The 20,096-nt window shown below is 38.9% G+C and overlaps 1 protein-coding gene across 4 annotated transcripts in view; it reads right to left on the reverse strand.

Moving 5' to 3' along the window:
- afdna (afadin, adherens junction formation factor a) overlaps positions 1 to 20,096 on the reverse strand; it is a 113,618-nt gene that overhangs the window by 51,786 nt on the left and 41,736 nt on the right. For 2 of the 4 annotated variants that reach the window (XM_073492722.1, XM_073492721.1), the window contains exons 8-15: positions 19,824 to 19,973; positions 15,854 to 15,948; positions 14,303 to 14,553; positions 9,628 to 9,697; positions 8,384 to 8,454; positions 8,171 to 8,238; positions 5,248 to 5,453; positions 2,276 to 2,296 (exon numbers count right to left, since the gene is read on the reverse strand). In XM_073492722.1, the coding sequence (XP_073348823.1) occupies positions 2,276 to 2,296; positions 5,248 to 5,453; positions 8,171 to 8,238; positions 8,384 to 8,454; positions 9,628 to 9,697; positions 14,303 to 14,553; positions 15,854 to 15,948; positions 19,824 to 19,973 (932 nt within the window). Of the gene's footprint in view, positions 1 to 2,275; positions 2,297 to 5,247; positions 5,454 to 8,170; positions 8,239 to 8,383; positions 8,455 to 9,627; positions 9,698 to 14,302; positions 14,554 to 15,853; positions 15,949 to 17,748; positions 17,794 to 19,823; positions 19,974 to 20,096 lie in introns of all 4 variants that reach the window. The other 2 variants (XM_073492719.1, XM_073492720.1) reach the window with 2 other exon arrangements.

Genomic DNA, 20,096 nt, shown 5'->3' on the forward strand with positions numbered 1-20,096 from the left:
GACTACCGAACAAAATTCTTCTGAAATAAGGTTCTGTGTTGGTCTTCTGGAAGGGCAGCAGCTGGTTAGCTTAGCATAAAGACTGTTGGAGTTGTTGGAACTACAAAAATGCTCAGACCATTAAGCTAAGCTAACTAACCAGCTTAGCTTAGCCTTCTTCACTGCTGACTCCAGCTACGTTTTTATCCCACAGACATGATAGTGGTATCGATTATCTCCTCTAACTCTTGACAAGAATGTGTATAAGCACACTTCCAAAAGGAACAAAATCCCCTTTAAAATGTTGTATTTTAGTAACTGCATAGCTGCACATTGCTGCATCAATGCAATCATAGCCTCTCACAGAGTTAAGTTATCGATCAACCAAATAGCTTGCAGAGTGAACAAACATCAACAACGAGGATAATAATATCAGAGAAGAATTAATGACATAATTATCTCAAATGGCCGACACTGAGTGGAGGCTGTAAGACTTTTAATAACGCTCAGTTTCTGCTCCATATGTCAGTCTGCAGTCTAAAGGACAGTATTCTGGTCCTGAGATCAACAGGGAGGACAGAGCTCAGTGTCTGAGGAGCTGATTGGTTAATATCCCCACCAGTCAGAGAGGGAGGAGTGTGTGATGCTCGCTCTCCTGCACTCATCTATCCCCGCCTTGAAAAACACAAATCAAACTAAACAAAGGAAAAAAACCCTTCATTCAGAACAGCCAGAGAATGAGAGATGGAGCCATCCAAAATGAAACATGACGATAAAACACTGAGGGAACATTAAAAACACAGACTGATGGTTGAACATATTAAACTCCAAACAGACAAATGAAGCGGAGGAGGTGGAGGAGGTCGGAGGGACGCGACTTGTCTCTCATCCACACTGTTGAGCAGGAGAAAGCAAGACGTGATGTCACACAAAATGGATGCCAGAATTAAAGATGGAGCAATGACGGAAAAGAGTGGTTGCTTTGGTTTCGCTCAGTTTTTGTTTTTTGGATATTGGTTTTAGTACCAGGCAGGTCCAGGAAGCTGAATGGAATTAGTTGGGTTGATGTTGCTGTTGTTGCTTAGTTTTCCAGCTGTGGGAGGACGCATTGTCATGGCTTTATTTTACATTTCTGTTAGAATGGAGAAAAAGAAGCAGCAGCAACAATGAAGGGCTGGTCAAAAAAGCAGACAGAGAGCAGTAAAGAGAGAAGAGGAGGAGGTAGAGATGAGGTCTGAGATTTTAAAAGGAGGTAGCCGAGAGGTTGAGCGACATGATTTTATACCTTTTTAAATCATTAAAATGGTTCTTATTTGCCTTCAAAAGGACCATTGTGACAGATTGCAACTTTCTGCCAATCCGAGCTAGTATTTTTACATTTCTATCTAGCATTATGTCAAGTATTTATTCTAATTGTTGATTCAACTACTTATTTTTTTGTTTACTGATGATTTTTTTCCTTTGTAAAATGTGAGAATAAGGCGACACCTTAAAATCGCTTGTTTTGTTCAACCAAAAGTACAAAACTTTCAGTAATTCAGTTTACAATAAAAAGTAGAGAAAAGCAGCAAATCATCACATTAAGAAGCAAAACAGTTAATAAATGAGCAATATTGCAAATTAATCTTCTGTCAATGAGTGAATTGTTTCAGGTGTAACTGTACGCCATGAAATTTTCCAACACTAATTTGTTTTTTTTCATCTTCTTCAAAATACAAATTTGGCGGATTCAAATTCAATTATTCCTTATTTATTAAGGTGGTCAACCCTTTTGACATATTCCACTGGAACAAAGAAAAGGAAAGCTTAAATTATCATTTCATAACTGTAATGAGTAGCCGGTAATTTCTCTTCACAATGAGCAATGGTGTAATGCTATTTCTTATTATGTAGTGAAAACACAATTCCTCAAAGTAGGCACGACATTTTTTAAGTTTGAGCTTCTTTAAAAGGCAGAAAATTGAGTCACAAGTGCGATTATTTTTGACCGATATTGCAAGTGCAATATGTCTCTGCAGCACCACAATACTTAATCCAGAATAGTATTTTGACACATATTTTGCCTTTAACATATATTGTGCCTTGTACAGGAAAATTCAATCAAATTCCAAGTAATTGTTTAGTCTTAGTAAATAGCAGGAAAGATATTGAGATGTATCGTCAAACTTGTGATATTTTATCCATGTCGCCCACGCCAAGACAGAGAGAGAGAGAGATAAAGAGAGAGAGTGAGTGAGTGAGGGAGGTAGACAAGTCTGTAGCAGCCGTATCATGGTGTGCTATTGTGCTATCCTACCTGATCCCCTTCAGGAATCTCCTGGATGGAAGGAGGAGGGGGAGGAAGAGGAGGAGGAGGAGGAGGAAGAGGAGGAGGAGGACACGTTCACAGGACAGAGAGAAAACACGTCAACAGCTACAGTATGGACACAGCCATGTAACACACACACATACACATAAATTTTGACACACACATGGTCATGGTTTACAATGTAAAGCCATCTTGAATCAGTTAAGGAACATAAGTGAAGGAGGTCAGCTGAGGTCAAGAAAACATCACAGTGTCTGCAACATTTATCAAGTTTACTTTAAGGCTTTAAGTGATTTCTTTAATGCTGGTTTGAAGGAAATTTATCACCAAAAAACATTTTGCAGGAAAAAGGTAGGTTCAAGAATCACCTGAGATGTAAATTTATTCCAACCCACACATTGCAACGACTAGCTGGGTGCACTCTGATTAATTCTGACCGAGCCGCACAGTTAGCACTAGAGGTTATCATTTCAATTTCGGTTCTATTCTCCATTTCAATGCCTAAAATTTAGGTTATTGAACATTTAAAGTTTTCAGCTATGTATAGAGCAGGAAATAAAACAGTAATATATGAGCTTTCTTGTAAACAGGAATTAAACAAGTGTGAATAATTGTGAGCATGGAGCCCTTAAAAAAGCAAAAATGGAAAATACATTCTTAATTAAACTAAGTTTAAACATCCACATTTTATCAGTGTAAATTTGGAGAAAACTGCATAAAATGTGTCCAATAGAGATTAAATTCAGTCTCTGCACTCAATTAAACACAGCGTGCAATGAGGTAATGTTTGTGAGAAAATCTCTTAGACTGGTTCACAGCAGAAACCATCCATGTTTTGGGAACATTCGGCCAAACTTTCCAGTTTTCAAAAGAGTAACACCCTCATTGTGAAAACACGCAACGTAGTTTATGGGAAATGTGGTCTCAGTATAGAAAACAACTGGGACTAACACAAGTGGCGCAAAATGAAAGCTATCAGATAATGTTGACCCTGTTCTTGAGTTGTAACACTTAATTTGACAATCACCTATTGAGGTTTAAAAACACAACATGTCTAGGGAAACAGTAATAAAGTACTGCAGTTGATACATTTAATGTGCAGTATGCAAACCATTGGATAAGGATGAGTCTCTCTCTCTACAACTCAACACAGTAAGGCTGGTCTAAATCATGCAGAATCAAGATTTAGTTTTTAAGTTCTCAACAACTCAGACATGCTCAAACAACACTTTTATTAGTGTATTTATTAATTATCACAGGACACAACTGGTGCAGATTTTAAGCCTATTGAAGTAGGAAGGTTCCCAAATTCCTCAGAGGCTGAAGATATTTTCCTGAAACTCTATAAAACTGAAATCACACACAGGCTGATATAGCTTCCAGTCCATTGAGTGTGTTTGTGTGTTTTCTTTCATAACTTCTCTGCATACCAGCGGCAATGAATAGTTGGCTGCGAGCTAAACAAATAAAAGTCAATGAAACTAATAAAAGAAGAAATGGAATTTGGGTTTTATTGAGCCTAAGTTAGGAGGGCCTTCAAGAAAAATTTAAAGAGTGTATGTGACTTGTTTCCCACAATCCTCCAGTCCGTTGCTTTAATTTTTTAAACACACGCATGATGTCGAGTCATATTAGACTTCATGCTAACACTTTTAGCCAACACTACGTTAAATGGGGCTGGGTATCGAGCTTCAACTCTTATAAATAAAAAAATAAATGTGTCAGTAAAGTTGGTGATGGATAAGATTTTAATACATTTAAATCAAAACTTTGTTAATCATATTGCATTTTTTCAGAGTTCTGTTTTTGGGAATGCAACCTTAGTTTTATTTTCTTCTGTAAGGTTTATGGATTTATACTTACATTTATAATATGTGGTTTAACATTAGTAGAGTTTCCATCCAAATACATCACAAGTTTAACTGAATTTCGAGGAAATCTTTAAAAGGAAAATGTGAATGAATGCTTGTTTCCACCCACTATTGTTATGCTATTATTAGGAGAAGGTTCATCGAGTTAAGTACTAGGTGGTGCTATTAATAAAACCATTATACCATTGTAGAAGAAAGTGCACCAAGATGCCATACTTTAATGAGCGCCAGTTGAACCTCAAACAGTGAAAAACAATATAAAGCACAATGGAAATACTTTTGTTTCAGGATTCATCAGATGAGTGTGGAACGATGAGAAGAGTGCTCTAATTTTTGTCTTTTCTCTCGGAGCAGAAACAGCTGATGAGTCATGCAAGTTAAATGGATCGCTACGTTACAATTTATTCAAAAAAGTTGTCAAAAATGCATTTCAAAAAGGTGTCTCCATCTCCGATGCAGCGCATTAACTCCTTTTTCAATAAAAGGCAGAAATCTCCACAAGCAAGCATTTTATGAAATTGAGGAAGATTTTTCAAAACGTTTCGGAAGGCGATACTTCAAAATGGCCATAAAAATAGATTGATGGAAACACTCTTATTGCTGCTTAAAACTCAGCCAACATATCAGCACCAGTAATGAAACTTTGCTAATGATTTCCAGCTCTAACGATCAATGATAGCGCCATGCTAGCTCATGTTTAGTGAACACTATATGTTGTGCCACAGCAGGCTTCACACCACGAGCATTTAACACTGACAGACAAACATCAGACAAAAGCACAGACTGGTTCAACAGAGGTGACTGCAGAGAGAAAGCTGCAAGAAAAACACATACACAAACACGTATACACACCTTACAACAACTACAAGTGTAGAAGTGTGTAAGAATACAGTGAACGGGGGAATTAAACAAAACACAATTCAAACATTTCACAAGCAGCATGTCAGTATGAAATAACAGCATTATGAAGGAGCAAAGCCAAACTAATGGCAGCCGAACACACTGGGATAAAAATCAGTCAGTGACATTATGTTCAATATGACAGCCCACACACATAAAAAAAAAGATCTAAATGAAAGTGTTACTGACCTGGATCACGCCCTCCATCATGCTCACCATCTTGTTCACGATGGCGATGACCTTGTGCGTCCTCTCAGACGGCGACATGTCAGGGCGGTAAGTAGGTGACAGGATGTAGCGGCAGGCCATGTACAGGACATAAGTGGGCGAGAGTTTGAAGTGCACCGTGGAGCTGTTGGTGTAGTTGATGATGGCTGACAGGAAGGTGTCTTCAGCTAGATGGAAAAACACAGAAGCAGATAATTAGACCACACATACACACTGAGAATGTTTTGAAGAGGGGTGGAATGGATCACAAAACTCACGGTAGAGAGTTAAGGATCAGATCAAAAAAGGGAACAAATATAATTTTTGTAAAACACTTCAGAGGGGATTTTTTTCTATGGAAAACAAGATTCAGGATACTAAGCTAACGAGCAGCAAGCTAAGAACAAGGTCTGGTGGTCTGGCTACCTGGTTTATAACCCAGACATCATTGACAAATCTGGATGTTTTATATTGTGCTTACCGGCTGAATGAATGTACTGTGGATTGATTTTAGATGATTAAGATGGTTTAATTTTGAGATTAATCCATGCTTCACATGCTCTATGTGTCTATTTGCATAAGAATAAACCTGCTTGAGTATCCTCTGAATTTGGTCAAAGTAAAGCATGTTTCATGTTGAAACAAAGTATGACCTCTCTAGCAGCTTCAGCTAAAAAAAACTCAACATTTCTCATTTCTGCTGACTTAAAAAAAAAACTATTAAAAACTATTCCTTTAGTGGGCTTGTATGAGGTATTTATCCATAGTCAGTGTTGTGTGACTTTGGTGAAAATGAACTAAGCCTTTAAAACACCAAAGTCCCCCATTAACACACCAGAAGGGAACTCAACTCCTGTGTTTTGCGAGGTAAAATAACTGTTTTCGTCAAAGGAGTCTGGTGCCTGGTTTCAGTTCTCCGTTGAAAGGTGCTGTCTGATGGCAACATAAAGGTGAAAGTACGCTAAATATAGCGTGCAGTCAAACAGATATTGAAGTTTGTTTGTTTTTAGGTGGGACATTTTTAGGTCTCCATCAGTTCTCATACTGGTTCTGCACATACAGGGTGTGCAGACCGCCATCTTCTGTAGGTAATACACAAACTATGGATAAGTACCCCACTTCAGAGGAGTCAAACTTTCCCTTTAATGTTGAGGACTTCTCACAGACAACCAGTGAAGCAATGAGCAGTTTTATAATATCTATGAAATCAGGCTGCGTCAAGCTTTATGTATCATACCAAAGATGGATGACACTGACTGGAATAGATCTCTTTTGAGCTGCAACCAGCAGTTTGTTTAAGTCACTTTAGTGGTTCATTGGTCTCAGAACTTGGCTCCACATGTGTCATGTCAGATACACCAATAGAACCACTCTGAGCCAGACTGTGGTGTCAGTTTCTTATAGTTGAGCTCGGTTGGTGAAGTATTTGATGTCAAACTGGTTGCAGCTGCACTACAACAACTCTCCTTATAAAAACCTGAAGATGACAGCAGCACAGTGAGCATCCAGACTTCAACGCTGCATGTGCGTCACTGTCTGCTTCTGAGAGCATATGGTTTCCCCCAGTGCATTGTGGGTATGGGACTCTCCAACCACTCTGACCAATCAAAAGCCTCCTTTTGCTGGTAAAACAGATGATCTCACACTATGCCAAATATATACTCAGTGCACACATAGACGCACCAAGGCCCAGAGCATGAGGAGAGTCAATAAACAGGAGTGTTAGAAAGACGGTGAGAAAAGTTCTGAGGTGCAAAGAGTGTGGGAAACATCAGCTGTCAGAAAACCAAACTTAGGAGACTTTTAAGACATTTCAAGGCTGTCTGGAACTCATTTAAAACGTTTGAACAACTGAAACCAACTATTTTGTGATCATATTAATCTAATTAAAGGGAAAAGACATAGTTAAGATCAGAAGTTCAACTAAAACCAACTTACTGGCTGCTACTGAGGTATACTTTTTACATTTCTGACTCCATTTGGTCCATTTAAGGATGTCATCTTGAGCTTTAGGAAACACTGACCTGACATTTTTCACCATTTTCTCACATTTTAAAAGACCAAACAATTTATTGACAATTCAAGAAAATGATCGACAGATTAATCAACAATTAAAAATCCACGAAGTCCTAACAGTGAGTAAGCATGCACAATGCCAGAGCACTGGAAATGGCTCTATTAATACCTCTTTTCCACCAACATGGAACCCGGTCTGTTAAGATATGTGCAACCAATTTTGATCTATTCAACCAACAATGAATTGGCTCAGAAGAGTTGGTTCCCAGCTGTGACCAAAACATAGAGTTTCCTTGCTCTGACAAGTCTAAATGTCTGATGAAATGCACAGCTGAACTCCCACTGCTCCATCTTGAACAGTTTAACACCAACATAGCTCTTCTGAAAACAGCCTTTAATAAAAACAGAACCTAATTTAAGTGCTCCATTTTATCACCTTTAAATTATGTCAAATTAACTGTTATCTTGATGCAATTACAGGAAACAAAGTTTAAAGGCTTTAGGCTAATCCAGCTGATTTTCTGCCAAATAGGACTGGCACTCGATATAAAATGTGATGTAGAGGCCGACACAAGAGGCTCTTTCTCTCTGTCTCTTAATGGAAGTCATACTGAATGTAATGTGATAAGTCATGTTTCCGAAGTCATCTGTAAACTGGCGCAATATCCTCAAATCTGGACTGGAGCTGTAGACAGCAGGAAGAGAGGAAATGTTACCCTGATCTTATATCACCCAAATATCTACTATGACATACTGTTGCATGCAACTCCTGTTAGAGCAGTTAGTTCAGTAGAATCAGCCCAGTGCTTTGTAAAGTGAACAAGTAGGGTTCAATAGATTCCAGCTATTGACTGTTTCACATTGAATGGAGAGACACACTCATACTCACAGTTGTCTCTGAACTCGATGCCGGCTGGCAGCATCAACTCTGCTCTGTCGGCTGAAATGTCCTGAGACCTGATAAGACAAAATAAAACCATGAGAAGGGAAGATAACACGAAATACAGAGAGGAGACTGAGGAGAAGGACGAGTCTGAAGAGCAGAGAGGATAAAGATGACAGACAAAGAAGAAGAGGAAGCAAGAGGAGAAGAGTGTCTGACCTGCTGTCCTGCTGCTCTCCTCTGATCATGGGTTTGACCATCCCTCTCTCCATCTCCAGCTTTCCTGAGCTCTGAACACACAGAACACACAGTGTTCAGCTACAAAATTTAATTTCACTGTGATTTAATCCACTAAAGATGAACCCAATTTGTGACTGTACAAATATTTTAATACAGAAAAAACGACGACTGTAAGATGAGGCTTCAGTCAGAACTTCATCTACTCAAAGATAATGTAGACAATTACACACTTAACATTATTAAACATACATGCAACTAAAATCAGTCGGTATGGGTGCTTTGCATTCATTCTGATCAAGGCAGTGGCCTCATGTTTGACGTGACGTTCTGTGTTAGATTTGCTTGCAGGACTTTCAAAACTACGAACAGCAGCAAACACAGCATGCAACAGTTTTACAGTTTTGTGGTTCTTCAACAGATCAAACATTTGTATTTGTTCTATAGGATCATAAAATAGCTTGTAACATATTCGAACATACATAGATGTGATTTTGTTTTACATATACTGTATATGTCTACAGCTTTGGGTTGTTCTACCGTAGTATGAAAATTAACCATTATCCTAAATTTCAGCTACACAAATATAAGGATATGCCATTTTTAACTGTTTTATATAATTACAAATTCATTTCTTGGTGTTTTTAACTGTTGATTGGATAAAATTAGCATTTGACATATTACAGACTAAACAATGAATTGTATTGAACTGTAAATAACAGTTATTTTTAACCCTACTTTAACCATTGAGCATCTTGGAAACAAGACAAGATGCATCGTTCCAACCTTTTGTCTCCTGGTTCAGATACCTCAAACTAAGGTAATATGCTGATACAGTGCAAAGATCCAATACCACTGCTCTCTTTTTCCCAAAATTTTAAATCTTAACTTCACTCACTAACTTCACCTCACTTCTTAACTATTAGTGGAGCCTTTCATACATACACATCATCTTCTACCATATCAAGGCCAATCCGCTTAGTAAGGTCACTATTGGCACCAATAACAGCCCAGCAGATTGAATCAGTATGTCCCAACAATAAAACCTCTGTTAAAAATGCCTCTGGATGGCATGAAAATGTAGGTGATCCTGTTTGTAATACAAACTTAATAAACATCAAGTTAAAGAAATGCATTTGGGAAATAATATATTGGTTTTTTTTTACACCTACAAGATATAAATACAGCAACAATTCAAATGCTCTTTGTGTCTGAGTGTGTGTTACCTTGCTGGTGGGCAGAGCGGCTCCACTGTGGACGTCTCCGTGAAGGTCGAAGGTGGTTTCGGGTACACTCCTGCAGCAGAGACACAGACATGCAGCGGTTCAGATTTAGGAACTGTTCCCCCCACAGCTGACTTTTCATTACTGACGACAAGAGTGCAGACTTAATCCAGACACACACACACTCACTTATCTAACCCATCGTCGGGGAGAGAGAGAGAGACAGAGCTGGATCAGAGATGCAGTATATGAATGACTCACTAATACATGCAGACAGATAGTTTGCTGTACACACATGCGCACACACTTGCATAAGAGTCTAATTAGATATAGAGAAGCCATGGCACAGCACTGCTCACACTGGTACGCTGTGTCTGTGTGTCTATGTGGGTGTGTGTGTGTGTGTGTGTGTGTGTGTGTGTGTGTCTATGTGGGTGTGTGTGAGTGACAGTAATTGAGTGTGACAGCAGTCAGGTTTAAAAGACAGGCTTCTGCTTTTCACGCCCCACATGACAGGAGGGCATCGGTGTCAAATAAACGGCAGCACACGAACAGAAACACACAAAGCATCCGTGCTCTGTGTATTGACAGGGAGGTTTTTGTTGTGTACACATTAGCCACCAGCAGCCAAAGTAGGTTAAACTATTCACAGCATGACTTCTCTCAATCTGATGGAGAAACTGGACTGATTTTTTGTTGTAAACCACGTCTCCAGGATTGATTTACTGGGTCGTTTTTAATTTTTAAAAAATCTTTTTATGTTGATCACGACACAGATATGGCTCATAATCAAACTCATAGTTTCAGCCACTTTATTAAAATACTTTACCAAATCCCACAGAAATATTACATAAGATGTTTCTAAGGTCTGCATAAAGTCAAAACTAGACCATGAAAAACCAACAGATTATCATTTTTCCACATTATGTGTCTATCAAATATTATGAAGATACGTAATTCGTGAGCTATTGTTCTAGTGTCAAGTGTTTCTGGGGGAAAATCAAAAACCAGCATCCCCTTGTGACTAACAACAAAAAAACTGTGCCATGTCCTCATACTTTGACCAATCTGAAAAGTTTCAATGGATTTGTGTTCATCTCACCTTGTACTTTAAAGGGTATCGTCACCAATTTCATACATTATAGTGTGTTTACAGGTGAAAAAAGTCGGATAAAGCTTTTGTGGCACCAAAAGAAGCTGTCTCACTCAGAGGCTAAGTTGCATTGTGGGTAATGTAGGCACCAAGTTTTGAAAAGCAGTCCACTGGTCTAGCATTGCACTCCCATGACACTGTTGGACTCCTTACAGCAGAACCAGAGATATCACCTTTTTTATTCCACACATTTTTCTTCCTTTTTCAAAACCTTGTGCCTACATTACCCACCATGCACCTTAGCCACTGAGTGACATCAGTGGAGGCAATTTATTAGATGTCATGCTGCTTCCTCTGGAGCTACAAAGGGCTTTATAATACTTTAGCATATGAAGTAGACAGGGGCGTGTAACCCTAACCCATAAACATTAGAATGTTTGGATGGTATCTAAGTTGTCATATCCAAGATAAGGGGAAGCTAGCAACACGAAACCAAAACAAACATGGTGGCGGATTACGTTTCTTCAGACTTCCGGTATGTTTGATGCGCTTCTGTCACTGACTAATGTGAAATACTTGTTGAGAGGCAGGAGATTAAATATGCTGCAAGATCATCTGTTCAACTGCCAGAACCTGGTGCCAAATATCTCTGATGTTAAAAATCAGCCGTCCTGCCAAACTGCTGCTGTAATCGTGTTAAACATCATGATGCTTCTCCAGCTCAAATGAACGAGGTATCCTTGTAAGTGTGTACAGCAGAAATTTGGAAAGCAGCCCGGAAAACCAAAGGGATCCACATCCACAACATCAGGCTTGTGTTCCAAACTGAGATGACACTGAGCTGCAAAATGACAGCTGGTGTTAATGTAACTCGCCAGACAGAACAGAGACTTTTATGGGGAAATTTACTATCCCATCACTTTCTGTTATACTTCTCTCTGTTGCAATGGACGGTACTAACGGTATGTTAGAGCACTGCTTCCTAACCTAGGGCTCACCAAAGCTTCACAATGGGGTTGTTAGTTCTTTTGATTTTAAAGGGCTATATCTAAGCATTTTATTCATTTCTGTAAAGAAAAACTAATTAAAAGTTTTATTTATTAAAGTTTATTATTATATGATAACATTATTTTTAACAAATCTCACAGGAAAAGGGCGCAGTAAAGACCTGAGCACAACTGACAAGCATCAGGAAAAAGAACATTTTTCAAAAACTAAGCCTGTGCTGGTGAGTTGTATTTAGTTATTGTTGAGTTTGAATTAAGTGATTTTTTATGCCGAGTTAACAAGTCAATTAAGCTCGTCTTTCAGGTAAAAGAGAGTAACTTGAATTCAGGAGGTGAAACGAAACAGAAATAAGAGTATTTCATTTCTTGACATTTTGTGAGTTTATTTTGTTTATCTATTATGCTAACAGCCGGTATACATCTGCCAGCTGAAACTACGGGGGCTATCAGACTATCACCTCTTGTCTGTGCAAAGTGGCATTATGAGACAAGACGAGCCAGGACGAGGCTGGCTGGTTAGCATGCTCGCTTCTGGCCATATCTTAGAAATTGCTCCTTTAACTATGTATGATTGTTAAGAATAAAAAAAAAAACAACTTAATTCTGAGAGTGTATAAAAAGTTCTTAAAAAATCTCATCTCTGATGTAAAATTCACAGGAAATAATTGGCTCAAAATTCATCCATTCATCCTCATTCTGCATCAACTTTTTGCAGTTTCTGCGTTCACTATTAATTAATTGTACAGTTTGTCATCTGTTCTGTACTGGTATTGTTATACATTAAATATAATATGAAACATCCCTAAATTATGTCACTTAGTTGGGGGTCGTCAGTTTACGCAATGATTGAAAAGGGGTCCCTTAATGGAGCTCTGTGGAATTTCTGCGTCGTGCTGGAAGTCATTTGTTTCTAACTTCTAAACTAACGTTAGCTACTGTTGTTCTCCGTTAGCAAAGTGGAGAGAGGCACAGAGACGTGTGCATAAAAGTCACATCCTTTAGACTGTCGCGCAAAATCTGACCCAAGTCCTTCATAAAAGAAATCCACAGTCCAGCAGCATTAAACCACTTAAACAAATCGTCCACAGGCTTGTACAGGCAATTGAGAGAGACACAAAAGGTCTGATTTTTTATGTCACGTTACAATCCGCTCACATACAGCCATTAAAAAAGTGATTAATTCACGTAATTTGCTAGAAATTGTTACACACAGCAGTTTTAAGGAAAAAGGTTGGGAACCACTAGGTCAGAGCATTATGCCCCTACAGGAAAGAGTGTCAATAATTAATTTAAAATGTTATAGATAGACATTAAAATTTTAGTAGTAATCCATTTGATTTTATTTTGAGTTGACTCAGATGTTGAGGGCACGTTACGGTGCCTCCTATGGGCCAATCAGCACTTTTCTTAGACTACAAAAAAAAGGTGATGGTATATCAATAAATTCCTGAGTCAATGGATTGAAAATAAAGTATTAGTGATCATCTTTCCCAAACAAAAGTAAAAAAAGTAACAAAACAAGACACAAACCAAACACAGAGTGGGTTTAGAGGACAATTATATCTTCCTCTCTGGTTGAAGGTGCTTATCAAAATCACGTGATGGAGTCTTTGGAATGCGAACCTGCACCGAAGACTCTCAGACCTTCAGAGGATTGACAGCCTCCATACAGACCACATCTAAATAGGATTAACCTAATGTCATTGTTCAATCTGTGACTTAAAAATAAGTCAAATGTGAAAAATCTCTTATTTTGAATGCTAAACTGTACGTTACATGTCATTTTGTCATTTTTGTCTTCAAGGACAACTATTTTGCTCTTATTCTTCATATATTTCTTAAAAATGCTCCTTTCTGATGCAGCATTTATAAAGACAAATCTCACACTATACCACTGACTTTAACTAACTTTAAAGGAGCTCTATATTACAGTATAAACACTTCAGAAAGTTATAAAGAAGACTCACAAGACAAGCTGAACAAGAGAAAGCAGAATGTGTAACTTCTAGTCTTGAATCATTTGAAAGAACTAATTCATGCAGAGACTCACACACAGCTTTGTTACTTACACACCTCTCTCTTTCTCGCAGTGTTAGTCATCCATTGACTCATTAAAGGGCCATTCAATTCAAATTCAAAGCCTCTTTTTCTTATCCTTCACTCATCCCAAACTAGCTTCTTATCTGCTGAGCTCCCTCTTTCTTTCGTTCTGCCTCCTGTTAGTGTGTGAAACGACAGCGAGCAGGAGGCCACACCCAACACCATGTTGATCAGATTAGAGGGCAGCCTGCCTGCCATAACCCTAGACCTCCGCTCTTCCCCTCCTCTCATTTCCCCACTCACTCCAGCCGTCCAATCCCACACTTCCCTCCTCCTTCTTTTTTCCTTCCCTTCATCTCTAACTCTGCCTGCCAACTCCAAACCTCATCATCTCTTCCCTTCATCTGCAACAACACCCTCTTCTTTCTTTCTGCTCACAAACTTAAAAAAAAAAAAAAAAAAAACTTGATAAAGAAGAAAAGAGGTGCATGGGTTTCTATTCATTCACACACTTTCACAACCTTCTCCTTTCTCTCACCCAGACTTGTGCCGGCTCCTCATCATAGCTGCCGGTTCTCTCTTCCCTCCCTGGTCGAACATCGGGTCCACAAACTTAAAGACGTGTGCTGAACCAAACTGGAGGGTGGAGCCCGAGCGTAGCACCGTTGTCTCGTTGACTCGTTGCCCGTCCACAAAGGTGTCGGCGTCGGGGCCATGCGGCGTCACAGTTACCATACCTTCACTGTGCATGAGGTTGCAGTGGTGGGGTAGAATCCCCGGTCCTAGCAGCTGGAGACAAACAACAGCAGGAACATTAGAAACTAAACACACACATCATAGCTGCTACAGCAGGAGATCCACTCAAAGTCAAACTTGTTTAAAGTTTGTTTATGGCAATAAATCAGTTTACATCTCCCTGGTGCTTGTTTTGACTTGTGTACTTACTCGGTTGAAGTTTTTATTACCAAAAAGAGTATTCCTTTTCAAAAGTCAGAGTATGTCTGGCATGCACTAATTGGCTTTCATGTTATTAGTTATACACAGATGCACCAATTCCATGCTTACAGCACATCTCTTTTTATCTTGTTTTCTCACTTTAAATCTCATTTTCTCTTGTTTTTGATCCATTTTATTTTTGTTTTAATTTTTTTTAAAATTTGTTTTCATCTTGTTTTTCTTGTTCTTGATCTCTTATCTCATTTTATCTCGCTTTTAAACTTGTTTCCTCTGGATTTTGATCTTGTTTTCTTGTCTTTATCTTGTTTTATATTGTTTTTCTCTTGTTTACCTCTCATTTTATCTTCCTTTTGAACTTGTTTCCTCATGTTTTCTCTTCCTTTGTCTTGTTTTTCTCTTGTTTTCCCATTGTTGCTGGTCTCTGACAGCTACCAAAAATTATTTTGTTTAAGTGTCTTACTAAAATAAAATGTTATTTATATTTCTCCAGTGACAGCAGCCCCTACATCAGAGTTCTCTGGCAAGCATTAATTTTTGGTACAGACCGATAATCTCCGTACTATAAATTGACTGGTGCAATGTCTTCGATATGACATTTGACAAACTTTGCATATCCATGGAACTTGGCTCCATAAGTGGCAGATGGAAGCTATTTCCTCCATTATACTGTAATATCAGGCCTCTTAAGTGGAAATGCTGACTTTGTGGGAAAAGAAAAAAAACTCTTTATGCAACACACAGATTTTTGTAGGGTTAGTTCAGTCAGTTCCAGATTTATTTATAATTACTTTGAGTTTGATGTTCGGTAACCCAGATTCATCGGCTCTGTCCTGTTCCAAACTATCTTTACTACATTGGCCTTTAAAATCCATTATCAGTTGACCTCTAGTTGCAAGTATTGATTTTGTTTCTATTAGTGAAACGTGACAAAATGAATAGAAAAAACAAAAAATTTCATGTTGCAAATTGCTGCTATTTAGCAGTCTGTTCTCGACCACCATCTCCACAAATATGTGCAAAAACTTTATTCTCTTTGAAAAAACAGGAAGTTTATACAGTTTAAATTTCCTTAAACTTCCTTGAATTCAGATTTCAGTTTGAACAGCTGTGAGTGTTTATGTGATGTGGTTACCTGGATGGCTCCATCCTCTGTGCAGTCTGAGCCGACCTCAGTGATGCTGTGCTGAAGCCGGTACAGCTTTGGTTTGTCTCTTGAGTCAGACCCGTCTAGACACACAAACACTCACATTTAGCCCTGAGCAGGGTGGTCCTCTCATCACATTTAAAACAGGAAGTACTGTAGTATACACTTTCAACCCCACACACTCATTGACTGTCCATACAAAACTGACAACATAAAATCCATCCATCAGTAAGAATGTGTCAATACGAATTAGGGTACACTGGAATATGTGCTGCTAATGTGGCAAATAATGTGGGTGGCTGGTGGGGCTGCAGAGCAATTATTATTATTAGTGAACAGCAGTTTAGTAGAAGCAAAGCATATTAGTTCACTGAAGAAAAAGGGGGAAACATTCGCTGCTCTGGAAAATAAAATTCTGGGACAAATTAATGGGTATCAGAAAAACCTCAGAACCACCTTCTAAAAATAATACCGAAAAAAATCAACAGAAGCTAATATAACAAGACAACCAGGACAGCTTGGCCCTTTACAGTCATATAATGAGGTTTGAGAGGACATTTTCACAAGAAACTTCCCAGATTTCACATCTGCAGGTGGTGAATTTAAAAGGCCTAAATGAGTAATTTAGCAGGCAATAAAAATGCATATCAAGCTACAAAATGTTACCCTAGACTACTTTAAAGTCTTTGAGACATAAAAAGGTGCTTTGTTGCACAGGTGTTTCTTTGGAAACTTCAGCTGTTCTTTTGTTAAAAGTGTAATAATAGCTAAATTGTCTTTAATGGGATATTTCGACAGTTTGGGAAATAAACTGATTTGCTTTCTTGCTGAGAGTTTGATGAGAAGATTGATAAGACTTTCATGTCTGTACGGTAAGGATTATTTATTTTCCTAGGATGGTAAAGGAACAAACCATCCTACTCTGCCTGTGATTGGCTTGGTCTGATATTCTCACCCTAACCGATCACAGGCAGTTCATTCCCTCGCAATCCTAGGGGGAAAAAATGGGCTTACAATAAACATGAAGCTAAAGCTAGCAGCCTGTTGGATTATTTTAGTTTAGCGTAGGTGGAGTTTATAACCAGACAAAACCAGTCCAGCTGATGCTGCATTCACGTGCTCCTGGAATGGTCCCATTTTTCGAGTTGGGAAGTTGTTTTGCATTTTATCGCTCAGAGCGTTTAAACACATTGAAAGCTGTTTTCAGCTTTGTGCCAAGCTAAGCTAACTGGCTGCAGCTTAATTTTCAACATCCAGACATGAGTAATATGACACTTCACATTGAACTTTCAGATTCGAGTCAAACTATTCTTTCAAACTGTGATACTAAAGGAAGTGAAGTCTTAAATCTAAACTGTTAACAGCCGTATACAGTGTCACATAAAGAGGGTAGTGAATGGACGCTAAATTACTATGTGACAAATTTCTGATTAGAATTAAAGGAATAGTTCACCCAGAAATGAAATCTCAGTCTCATTATCTACTCACGCTCATGCCAATGGAAAGTTGGGTGAAGTTTTGCAGTCAACAAAACATTTCTGGAGCGTCACAGCAATCCCCCTCAAGTCCCCATCTACTTTAGTTGTTTAGGAGAATGCTGCAACACGGTTTTGCCTTGAAGCTCCAGAAATGTTTTGTGGACCATAAAACTAGAATTTCCATTGGCATGGTGAGTGAGAATGAATGAATGTTAATTTTTGGGTGAACTGTTCCTTTAACATGTGTTTATTGGGGAACCTATGCAGTAATCTTACTAAGGACTACAAATACAACACAGGCAACACCAACAGGGGGGTGTGTTCGGTCGTTATTGGGAGTCGGGGGTCACCAACAATCCCATTAGCCATTGCAACAGAAACAGAGGAGGTGTGGTGGATTTTTACCTTCGTGGTGCCGATAGGCGTAGTAGGCATAGTGATTCCCTCGCCCTAGGCAAACAGGCAGGCAGGTGCGGAGGTAGAAGGACACATGCACAAGGCCCCACACGCACACACAAACACACACCATGCCATAAAGAAGGTGGGGAAGAAAACAGACACATAGCAGAGGGTGAAAATGCAGCAAGGAGGAAAAATGCAGCATTACCTTGTTAACCCATTAATTGCATGGACAGAAACACACTCACTCACTCACTCACACTTGTACATATGGAATATTTCCGAGGGCCTTTTATTGTCTACATTTATGAAACAAAGCTATACTATTGCCGTACAGTCATTTACTATACTAACAATGTGATTGTCTGGATTTTAAGGAATTTTATATCCACCTCTTCTGGCTAACACATGGACGGACAGACTTAATGGGTTTTAACAGACATGAGGACAAGTGCATCTCTCCTTTTGTCATTAAGCTTTATACACACTAGAGATGCAACAATAAGTCAAATAATCAATTAGTTGTCAACTACTAAATCAATCGCCAACTATTATGATAATCTCTTAATTAGTTTGAGTAATTTTATTCAAGGAAAAAAAGCCAAGTTTTCTGATTTCAGCTTCTTAAATGTGAACATTTTCTGGTTTCTTTAGTCCTCAATGACAGTAAACTGAATATATTTGGATTGTGGAGAAAAAAAACAAGACATCTGAAGATGTCATCTTGGTCTTTGGGGGAAACACTGATCGACATTTCTGACCATTATCTGACATTTTATAGACCAAACAACTGACTGATTAATCGAGAAAATAACCAAAAAACTGCACTGATCGAAATCAGTTATCAGGGATAAAAGTACAGGAACAAACACACACACACACACTCTTTCCTACAAACACACAAACAGACCCAGCACCCATTATTTAGAGCCACCAAATCAATCCCCCATCTTGGTTGTTTTCCACAGACAGTGACCCGTCAACCTGACAGTGGATGAAGTAGATGTGTTAGTATATTCCTGGAGAAGTGTTTGGGTTAACACGGGACTAGATAAGTTAATGGCATGAGGCATGTGACAGACAAAGAGGAAGCTAAAGAAAGAGGGATCAGTGGTAAGAATCAAGCTGTTAGGGCTGGATAACGTCACATTAAGCAAGACTCAGGTGGGGTTCATTTTTCAATGCTCCTGTAGGTTTGGGTGTATTTTAGTATCACAGTAATGTCTCCGTACAGGGTTTTTTACTGCATTCCAGGAGTTTAGTGGTAGTGACTTACCTTTCATTGTATTCGGAGTGCTTCAACCTGCTCAATCTACTTCTAATTCAGATATGAATCCACCATAAAACAGTCTGATGTCTGTCAACTGTAGTCTGTGTTAAACATTTACACTTGTTCTGATGCAAGATTTGTTGCAGAGATAGCTTGAAGTCAGTTGAAGCATTGGATTGTTGAAACAGATATTTCTCTACATCAGAACACATGAATTCCCAAAAATAAATCTGCATATAACATGATGCACATCACTTTCCTTACATCATTTAATTTTAATCTTGAAGAACTGCCAAATATTCACCTCACAATTCACTGCCTGAAGGGAAAACAGTGTCTCTAAAAGTAAGAACATGCTCCCATAAATAGGTATTACTTAAGAAGAGCTAAAAGGTAAATGATGCATTGACTAAGTGCTTCCTTTGCAGCTAAGAATACTGCATAACATATGGTCTGGCAGCTTCAAGGATTCAGAATAAAGCTGTAGTGCAGGCAGAGGTAGCATACACTATACACCCATCCATCTCCAGTACAGATTTCAGTGATTCTTGACCTCCTGCTGTGGCTCTTATATACTGAGGAAAGCCTGTGCTGGTAGGAACAGAAAGCACAGACAGCTGGGATCCATAATGTGGCCACATGTGTTTCACTCACCTTCGCAGGGAGAGAACGACCACTTCACCTTGGAGTAACCCTAAATGTTATCAATATATATCTTGCTCACCACCACTACTACCGCTACAAATACAACTGATGGATACTAGAGCTAACTCTGTGGTGCTGTGTGTAGATGTGAGTGCTGTGGTTGTACCTGGGCTTAGCTCCACCAAGTAAGGCAGTTTCTCAGGCGGCAGGGAGCTGCTGCTGCCATCCTTCCCTCGCAGGCCCTTGTCGTCCACTTTCCTTCCCTTCCTCCCCTGGTAGTCGGGGGGTCTCTTCTTCAGCTGGAACACGAGCGCTCCTGAAACATGATACAATTACATTTTAAGATCTTTTTTTCTAACTTTGTATTTGTTGACTTACTTTAAAATATAATAACGGTACATTAAACTGTCGTATTACTTTTCAAAAAGCTTATTTGGTT

This window comes from Pagrus major, chromosome 22 (assembly GCF_040436345.1).
Source record: "Pagrus major chromosome 22, Pma_NU_1.0".
Taxonomy (NCBI): Eukaryota; Metazoa; Chordata; class Actinopteri; order Spariformes; family Sparidae; genus Pagrus; species Pagrus major.